At 38.8% G+C, this 10,740-nt stretch overlaps 1 protein-coding gene across 2 annotated transcripts in view; it reads right to left on the bottom strand.

Moving 5' to 3' along the window:
* Positions 1–463: 463 nt before the first annotated feature.
* The window catches only part of Spred1 (sprouty-related, EVH1 domain containing 1), a 67,058-nt gene continuing 56,781 nt past the window's right edge, over positions 464–10,740 (bottom strand). For both annotated transcript variants that reach the window (NM_001047089.2, XM_087650903.1), the window contains 2 exon segments: positions 464–5,410; positions 7,501–7,602. In NM_001047089.2, coding sequence (NP_001040554.1) covers positions 4,763–5,410; positions 7,501–7,602 — 750 coding nt within the window. In that variant the 3' untranslated portion in view covers positions 464–4,762.

Raw genomic sequence — 10,740 nt, 5'->3', positions numbered from 1 at the left:
CATAATTATGGGCCATACATGACTGAGGTATAGTTCATTCTTCAAATGACTACAACTGTAACATGGTAATCTAAAGGCGTTGCTTGGGTATCAAGATGTTACCACAACTGATTCTGCCCTTACAGTTCTGCCCTTGTTTCTGCTGTAGTACAAAGGCAGGTGGCTAGTGCATGATGCAAAGTTTTCAGTGTGTTAAACATTTGCCACATATCCGTAAGGTGGCTAATTGTTGCAGCTGCAACATGGGTGCAAACTAGGAACTGTGTAAATTATCAACTAACAATTATCTGGAATCAAGGGTGAGGTCATGAAGTTGAACTGCAGGTGAACTTTCAGTTAGAGAACACAGCTCTGAAGAATGAAACCACATTTCAGATGAAAGCGCCCAGTTCCCCTGCTTTCTTCTCTAGTGATTAGGGTCTTACACAGCTATGATATGCGCTGAAGAAGTGAGAAAAAGCCCTTTAAATTTCATGATTTGGTTTAATCGGGTAATTCCAGGGGAGGAGAAATCACTGAAACAAATAAGTCTACCATCTGATATGTCCAATTACATGATATGACGGAACAAAAGCAGTTACAAACTCAGATGTGCATATTTACATTATATACTCACAACTCTCAGCCAGTTGGCTCTATATGGGGAGATGCACTAGGACAGGAGTTAAGCGGGCTTCCACTGGTTACTAGTAAGATGCAGTCAGGTTCCTAGTGGGGGTCATATACAAGTGAGGCACTTCTGAAGTCAAGAAGACAGAAAGCAGAATGTACTGCACACTTGTTCACAAAAAACCTGCTCACACAAAAATCTGTGCATCTTTAATACAAAGGCTTCCGACTAAATTATTCTTGAAAAAATTAAAAAACTTGTAACTTTTTGCAAGTTTATCTTTTGGGAACAATGGATAAGAGTGCAGCAAAGCAACTGAAAGGTTTCTAATTGCCCAGCTGCTAGGTAACTAGAACCTTACATCCCCTGTAAGGTTCGTTCCCTCTCCACCTACCTTTTGGTTTGAATAAATCACTTCTGCCTTTCTGTGTGTGCACATCTTTAATATTTTCTGTTTGACTCACCTATGGCTCTACTGTCATTTATTAACCACTTTTTGGTGTTTCCTGTAAGACGCAGAAATGTGATCTGGATCAAATCAAGAGTAAGAGCGACATTTAGTGATGAATTGGTTTTATCGGTTAACTAAAGTTCTCCAAGTTATTTTTCAGAAAAAAGTTACACTTGCTCAATGCACTGTTGGACTACAATTAAAATTACTTTAAAATACATTAATCCAAGTTACATGTTGCAAATATAATCAGACATTCCACTTCAACATAAGAAAAATCCATAAAATTCTCCCCGCCACGTTTTCTGCACTTTGAAGACTGACATGAACACTAAGAAATGCCTATGTGCCACTGAAGGGAAGAGAGGGAGGGAGGGGGAAAGCGAGGTTCGCCCAAAGAATTAGATGGCACTATACACACGGACTGAAAGTGCACTGCGTTACTTCAGAAGCTCAATTTAGGCACTGCTGAATAACCAATGAAAATAGGTAGTTTCAAGTTTTTCTCTTGAAATTTTAAGTCCTGCCTCATCAACATCTACTCAGAAACATACATACTCTCTGGAGTTGTCATGATAAAATACAGGTAACTATGTTTAAAAAATTTCTGCCTGACTGTTGCTGGGAAGGAAACAGGAATACCGTTTTGGTAATGGCTTCTGAGTTAAGGAACTGGCTGTATCAATGCTTCAGTACACACGGATGTTTGACTGCCAGTGCCAAGTATCAATGAATATTTTAAAACAGGATGTGTAAGAAAAAAGTGCTTAAAACCTTTCGGCAACCATATGCATTTGGGGAAAGATTTACTTACATTCCTATGAGCTGTTCCTACCCCTGATTTCTCTGGTAGGCAGAAGCTACCCTGAACAGCCCCCTTTACTAGGCGACACCATCCCCATCTTTCAGTGCCGGTCTAAAATCATCCAGCAGGTGGCGATGGAGCTCCACAGCATTCCTGCTCAAGAAATCAAAGGCTCCCCATAAGCCACAAGCATCCTCTGACAACTCCTGATTCTGAGCAAAGAAGCACGACAGGTGGAGAATTTTCTGGTCATGCCATTCAGATGATTCATTTTCAATATTTACTTTTACTTTACCAGTTTTTCTGAGCCATCTGCTGAAACTTTAGACAAAAAGAGAAGTTTTAAAGAAAATGCCCAATGGCAGTGCCAAATCTGTACAGCAAAAAGAAATCATTCTTGAATCCACCTGCACATGTTTGGAATTGGATTAAACGGTCCATCTAATTCACAAAGGGACTCAATAACATTACATCATCAGTTTCTTTTCTGGACTGCTTGAATTCATGTGTGCTAATTACAAAAATCAAAGTAAAAAAAAAACCCAATTTCATTATCATAGTTTTTAATGAAAAGAAATGTTTAAAATTGTAAAGGAAAAAAAATGGGAACGGGATGGCAAAATCTTAGCAGCAAAGTGGTTAAACAAACTGAAAATATTAATGCACAAACATTAAAATATTAAAGCATGTACGTTGCGTATAAAATACAGTACAGAACCAGGAGATGCACTATAGTGACTAGTGCTTAACAGAAAAAAAAATGATTAATTTTACTCTTCTCAGAAGTATATACACAGTTCATCTCCATGGCATTTCCTATATTGCCAGCAAGTTATTTTCTTTAGTTATTCATACCTTGCTCCAACCTGAATTATAAACCCAGAACTTACAAATATGAATAACCACTCATAAGGAAAACCAGTATTCTATTTCAGCAATAAAAAGGAATTTTGAAAGTTAACAGTCTGCTCTAGGAAACCAAGTTTATCTGAAAACGCCAAGGATGAAGATCATCTATCTGTGTAGCAGCCTCCAATATAGAAACAGTAAAAATAAGACTGAAAGTTGCTGCTACAGTGTCCGGTTTTGGATTTAGTTCATCCAATTGATTTTTAGTACAAAACTAGAAATAGCCTCTTCTTCATAACATCTATAGTTATCAATATATTTTTCTTCTTTTCAATGTGAAATAATACTTCAAGATGATCTATATACATAATGTTGTCAGTTCAAGCTGTCATATAAATATAAATGCTTTCTTAAAAAAAGTATTTTACAGACAGATAGTGTTATATATACATCGTTCAGTTTGATCTGGGGCAAAAGAAGAAAGCCAACACAAGCCTAAGTGTGACACATTAAATGCACTGTACAGAAATGACACTGAAAACCTGTAGAATAAACTTCAAATGGTAGTGTGATTTTCATTTCTATCACTCCAGAAACTGTAAGCCATTAAAAAAAAAAAAAAAAAAAAAAAAAAAAAAGCAAAAAAGGCACACTGCTTAACTTTCTTTCCTAAGGGAGTATTTTGAAAGAATCCCTCACAGGTTAGAGTTTTAATGTAACACTTAAAGACAATTTGACCTCAAAATACTTTTAACTTGTTTGTTGGAACATATCACACCACTCTGTAACTCAAACATCCTATAATACAAATGCTCTGCGACAGGAATGTGATATACGAGATTTCCATTCACAATGGTGGATTGAATACTTTCTTCCTGGGAGAGTTCTGTGTACGTGTTAATGCAAAGTGAGTTTGCTCCTGGAATATAATAAAATGCAACTGAAAGGTAATCCATTGTTATGTGAGTAATAAGCACAGAGGGTTAAGCTCAGAACATCAGTGAAACAGCTGTGCACATTCTGGCTTAGCAGAATGATAAACGGAGATCTCAAGTGGAAACTGTTTCACACTAACTATCCAGTTAATGCTTCTGCCTTGTAAAACGGCTATAAATGCAGTTCTCTGAAGGAGGAAACTCTGAAAGGAAACAACTTGCTGGTTGAATACCACAGAAACAGCAACTAAAAGAACCCTCGCTTTCTTCTATGTTTACTCAGTTTCTTTATATAAAAATAAGTGTTACATTTCCATCAGAACATTAGACAATTACATCTGTGCTTTAAAAAAAAGTTGGTCACTCAAGGCTATTAGAGTATTTTAAAGATTTTAGACTTCCAGAATGTACAGACATAACTCAGTATAAACCGCAGCCAAAGAGAAGTGAGGATGAACTTACCAAATCCTTCACATGGATACAAACGTTATTAACTAGATGAGTTAAATACTCAACACATATGGAATGTGGTGGCAGATGTGTGCACATCTACCTCAGAGCTAGGAAGGGCAAGAAAAGTTTAATATGTCATAGTTCGTACCTTACATTTAGTTAAATATAAACATTTGTTATTTATACATAAAACTGCTTTCAGAAAACAACTAATGATTTAGTTGCACTTGTTTTCTCAATTTCCCAAGTACTAACTTTTCTGTACTGAAATCACCATCTCTTAGTGCACTTTTTAGTTAATGTCCTAAAGAATTCAAATCTTTAAAAGTCCCATCACCTAGTGCATAAATATAAAAATGCCAAAATTAATCCCTTTTAGTTGGATCATATTCTATGTTGACCTTTTGTAGTCAATAACCAGAAATGACTTCTTTTTGTAAATGCTCTATGATCTGTCCCAGAACATGCCATGCACTCAGGGAAAACATCAGGCATGGCTAGCATCTGTAAATCACAAGAACTGACGAGTTCTGCTTCCTCCACACATGGCCCCAATGATACCAGGCAAGATTCCATATTGCCTGCCAACAGCTTCCACAAATCCAAGTTAGCTAATTCCTGGAGATGAAGGTTTCAAGCTCATGCCGGCCTGGACTGCTTCACCCAGCAGCCTTGTGTTTCCCACCACAGCACCCACATGCCTCACCACAGCGATGGCACATTCTCAAAGGGACGTAGCAGCACATACACGGTACAATGAAAGACAGAGCTACCAGGGCTAACCACCTTAGGCAGAACTTGTCATCGCTAGTGTCACACGAACAAGGGTCAGAAAAGTCTCCCTCTGAGTCTGACATACAATGATACAGCATGCTCTCGGCACAGAGCATGCAACTAACTTGATATATGCATCTTTTAACAGGATCTGGAGCATCCTGGCATTTCCCCCTGCCATTTTCTTCATGATTAAACCTTTCCTGGCAGTACACGCAGCGAGAACGTTCCCCATCCTCTTTTCTTCGTTTTGACTTAAATTTTAATGAGGGAGGCTGTGTCTTAAATACCACAGAGTCTTTCAGAGAACTTAACTTAGTCTCATCCCCACAGTGGTAGAAATAGTCTGACTTTTTACTGTCTTGTTTAGAAAATGGAACACTGGAGTCAGTATCATCTCTCTCCAAGTCATTTTTCCACATGTCCGGATGTCTGTAGTCTGCATACCGACGTATTAAGATATCTCGAGGATTTATTCTAACAATCTCATCCTCATCTTGAAAGCTGACATGTCTGATAGACTTCAAGGGGACCTAGACAAGATAAAAACTGCAGTGAGGACTACGGTGGTTAATTCATGTCAGTTTGGTAGAGTGACCCTACCTAGGGATTCATTCAAGGAGCTGGGACAAAGTTTTAAATGAGATCAACACTTGAGCTAGAGGACCATATGCAATCAGATGACACCTAAAACAAGACTCTCCCCCTGAACAGCGAGATGAAGCTCTGCCAGCAGGGTAGCTCTGGACGCAGGCTCCAGTTTCCCTCATCTCCATCCTAATGGCCTATCCTACATATTTCACTTTTATTTCTCTCCAGTACTGGAGATTAAGCCTAGAACCTTATGCCTGCTCAACACTGAGCTCTATCAGCTAGCTCTCCTTGCACTTTGTATTTTGAGATAAGGTCTCTCTCACAAGGCTATCGAAGCATGTCCCTTTGCTCTCATTCCTCTTGCCTCAGCCTCGAGTAGCTGGGCTTGAAGGTCTGTGCCATGAGACCTGGACTACATTTTGGATTTGTATCCTATTACTGGATGAGCCAATTCCTAAAACCGGAAGCTTCATCTACTCACTCCACTGGTTCTTTTTCACAGAGTTAGTGACAAGAAGCTAGGTGTCGCTGGAATCCAGCTTTAGATATGTAGAAAAGGGTAGTGATTTTAACTAAAAGTGTTTTATGATATATGTCAGAACCTCAGAGAAACTACAGGTAGAATATGGCCTAAAAGGTCCTCCTGGTGAAGACTCTTAAAAGAAGAATTATACTATTGGATACTGGAAGAAAATGGAAGTGACAAAATCGATCACGTTTGAACACTTAGAAGACAGAACTCGGATGTAAAGATATTCAGAAATGCTGAAGCTGTGGCAGTTTTCTTCTTGTTGCATATAATATCAGTGTGTGTGTGTGTGTGTGTGTGTGTGTGTGTGTGTGTGTGTGTGTGTGTGTGTTCGTAATCGCACGTGCACATATACAAGAACAAGTTGAAGGACTTGCTAAGCAACTGGACAATCTCCAGTGAAACTTTATTACAAACACTGGGGAAGTGGAGAGGATACCAGGCAGAGCTGGATAAAGCAAGATGCTGCCAACATAGACGAAAGCAGCCACGACAGGATGAAGACAGAAGGCTGGATCTCTGGATCTTTTCAAAACATGCCAAGAGCACTCACTGTGTGGCTACAGGCATGCTCCATCTCTCCAGTAAAGGAGACTGACTGTGGGTTGGGGTTTAGCTTAGTGGTAAAGGGCTTGCCTAGCAAGGGCAAAGCCCTGGGCTCAGTCCTCGACTTGGCGGTGTGTGTGTGTGTGTGTGTGTGTGTGTGTGTGTGTATGTGTGTGTGTGTATGTGTGTGTGTGTGTGGGAGGGGGGAGCTCACTGTGAAGGTAGGGCTGAGATAGCCTCTGCAGTTTCAGAGGGAAGGCTAGGCTAGTCTATTTCAGAACCCACGCATGCTTTGGTATTCATTCTAAGACCTTGATGGCAGCAATGATACCGGAGTGAAGCAGAGGCATGGAGGACTGACTACCAAACCAAGAGCAAAAAAGGACAAACACAAAACCAAAGATGATTAATTCCAAGTCCTAAAACAGATTGAAATGCTTATTATGGTTTTGCCTTCCTGAGGATGAGCTGTGACATCTTCACTTCAGCCTCTCACTTCTGTAATGGGACTATTTCTACCCTATGCTTTCCTCCCATTGTATTCTAGAAGCTATCTTCTACCTGGTTCTACAGGTTCACAGCTAGAGAGGAATTTTGTGTCAAGATGAATCATTTCCCAAGGGTTGTCACCCACACTCTGGTGGGATAACAGTTTAAGACTTATAGTTAGGACTTAGAGAAATGTTGGAGCGGAACAAGCCTTCGGGACTCTTAGATGCAGGTGCATGTTATTCTGTGTAGGGGAAGGATGCATGCACTAAATGAACAACATTCCAGTTCCTGTTTGTCCTAGCTGATGATGCATTCAAGCCACTCAGACTGAATGAGTTTAGGCGTACAGATGTGGCAGCTACACACTGAGTAAGTCTCATGAACATCTCATCCAATGGGAAGAAATGACTCTGGGGTGCTAAACTGCAGCATTTCAGGCCGGGAGATAAAAACATTACTTACCCTAGCTTGGGACTTGAGGCTCCCACATTCCTTAGATATCTGCCGCTGTACATATTCCATACTTCGGCTCTGTATGTCTAGGCCTTGCTGACAAAATGGTATCTAAAATTCCAATAATTTCTATAGTAAGTCACAGCAGTAAAATTTCCTGCTATCAAGAAAACCAAGTACAATATACATTTCAAAACTTTATACCGGTATAAAGTCATGTCTAACCAACCCCCATGCCCAAAACCCCACCCCCCCACAAAGCCCTTTTAATAAAAAGCAGAACAGGTAAAGGGCTGGAGAGACAGATCAGTGCTTAAGAGCACCTGCTACTCTTGCGGAGGACCTGAATTTGGTTCCCAGCATCCAAATGATGGCTCATGGCCATTTATAACTGAGTTCCAGGGATCCAAGCCTCCACAGACACAAAACATGCGTGTGATGTATAACATACATGTAGGCAAAATATTCATCCACACAAAGAAATCTTAAAAAAAAAATAAAAAAGCAGAATCACTTCCTCCCCATCTTACTTTTGTACAGAAGAGCTATGTTGCTATTACTGTTTAAGAAAAAAAGGCATTTAAAACCTCAATTTAGCAAGTAACATCTTGCAACAAACAAGGTAGCCAGAACTGTAGTACCCTAGCACTCTGGAGGCTTCTGGAGGAGGATCACTGGAACCTAAGGGCAGACAACCTGGCCTACAAAATGGGAGTACTAGTCAAGTCTGGATTACAAAGTAAAATCCCTCCAAAGTAACAATTATCTGTCAACTGCTGACTGTCTAAATGACACAGCACACCAGGAGAAGGGCATCTGTGTGGGGAGTGTCCTTCAGGAACAAGAATCACATCAGCACGTGCCACAACAGTGGCTACTAGGGGCAAAGAGTGGGGAGTGGGACACTAACCCTATAGGTTATCCAGAGTGATGAAAGTGCTCTGAAATTGAGTAGTGGTGATGCATAATCTTGTAACTATATCAACACACCAAATGTTAACTACCTTAAAAGTGTAATTTTCTGGTATATGAATTATGTTTTTAGGAAAATCAGGAGAGCAGTCAATGTCCTGATAGACTTATAGCTTGGGTTATAAAGAACATTTAATAATGGAAACAGATTATGGTTAAAATTTTATTAGAATTGTATCAGAATTACTTTTTAGAATTCCCATACCAATCACCATTATTGGTGTTTCAGTCATTCTGTTTTCCTTTTATTGTTTGCACTGAAATATTCTGATCCAAACCTTACCACAGTTAATAAAAGTGTAATTTGAAAACGAAACTAAAACTACGACAACAGTAAATCAAACAGCATTACAGAGAAGAAATTGAGAGAAAAACTTTTTGGGCTTAGTACAAAAACCTCAAGTGAAATTAAGTACACATTCTTACTGGCCGGGGACACAGCTCTGGGTAAAGCGTTCTCCCTGCACATACAAAGCCCTGGCTGTAATACGCAGTGCGAGAAGGAAACAAAATCCCCACATTTCCTGTAAAGTTTCTTTGTAGGAATAGTCTTTTAAAAGTAAAAATGTCCATTTTCACTTATTATCCCCATTTTACTATCTCAAAAAGCACACATACACACCCATATAGACACAGACGTACTTTCCAACTATCCAGATTAATGGACTAATGGATCGATTAAACAGATACTGTTCTCACAGGACATGTGTAAGTGAAAAGACAAATGTACATGTCGCTTTTATACTCTTAACAACGATGTAAAAAAGATACACCTCAATTAAGTGCTGCTTTTGAAAACACTGGAAATTACATACTATTTCTACAATCTTTAGGAAAATTTATCAGCTGAAAAACCAGAGAAAATGCTTTTTCAAAGTTAGTGATAAGAGAGCTTTTAAAAGGATTTTACTCATAATAGCAATAAAACACAAAGGAGTAAATCTGACCTAGTCTGTTTTCTTGAAAATGTAGTTAAGAGAAACAGAGGAAAGACTACGTAGAAGGAAATATTACTTTCCTGAGTGATACCAGTCTCCCTAAGCTAATGCACAGATTCAAACAATTCAAATATAAAACACAAAAATCTTAAAATTAAATTTAAAAGTTACCAAGCTGCTAAGTTACGACATTTGCTGCACATCAACATCTCTTACAGCGATGGGACTCTAAAGTAAAGATGTGAATGGTCAGGTGCAGAGACAAAGGGGTAACACATCACATCAGATGGCTCAGCGGTTAAGAGCACTGACTGCTCTTCCGGAGGCCCTGAGTTCAAATCCCAGCAACCACATGATGGCTCACAACCATCTGTAATGAGATCTGATGCCCTCTTCTGGTGTGTCTGAAGATAGCTACAATGTACTCATATAAATAAAATAAATAAATCTTTAAAAGAAAGAAAGAAAGAAAGAAAGAAAGAAAGAAAGAAAGAAAGAAAGAAAGAAAGAAAGACTGACTGACTAGTAGCAGACCCAGGCAGACAGGGAAACTTGGGATGTGACACAGGGCTCTAGGCACCAATAGGAGAGGTTCTAACAAGTCAGTTCTATGAAGGGAATAAGGACAATGGAGCTCCACAACAGAATGTGGACGCTGTTTTACTCTTGGTAAATATGAAAACATCATTATCAAACCCATAATGTTGTATATTAACTCTAGACAAATAAATGTATATAGCTTTAACCCATCAAATTTAACTCCTATTGAGGCCATTACCTGTCTCATTCTGTCTACAATCTTCGGAGATCAGGAAACATTTCAATTGTAAGAGACTAGGAATAATACTTTTTTTCCTTATTTAATAAAACATTTTCCTAAGTGCTGCATATGTCACATTTTATCTCCATAATTTCATAACTTTTCGGGGTAAATTCTGGTATTCCCTAACTTACAGACTGGAACACTAAAAAATGAAGAGGTTGTAAGGCATTTACCTAACAAAGGACTTGGTTCTAAACTAATGCAGAATATCCTTGCAAATCAGTAAGAAAAGATAAGACAATTCAATATAAGAATTTCTAGGTTCTTTATAAAAGAATTCCTAAGTGGTCAATAAACATAGGAAAATGGTTTGCTCAACACATTAACAATTAGAAAAGTAAAACTTAAAATCGCAATAAAATATTATTTATTTCCACCTACTGATTACTTCAGGATAAAAGAAAAGAGGAGGAGTAATAGAAGAGCCCTAGGAAATGTCAACTGCCTGTGGGGAATGCAAATGGGAAGATTATTTCGTTGTTTTTTTATTAAAATTGGTAATGCATAAAAACTTTC

This window comes from Rattus norvegicus, chromosome 3 (genome assembly GCF_021556685.1).
Source record: "Rattus norvegicus strain SHRSP/BbbUtx chromosome 3, alternate assembly SHRSP_T2T, whole genome shotgun sequence".
Lineage (NCBI taxonomy): Eukaryota > Metazoa > Chordata > Mammalia > Rodentia > Muridae > Rattus > Rattus norvegicus.
This window is presented reverse-complemented; position numbering and strand designations above follow the sequence as displayed.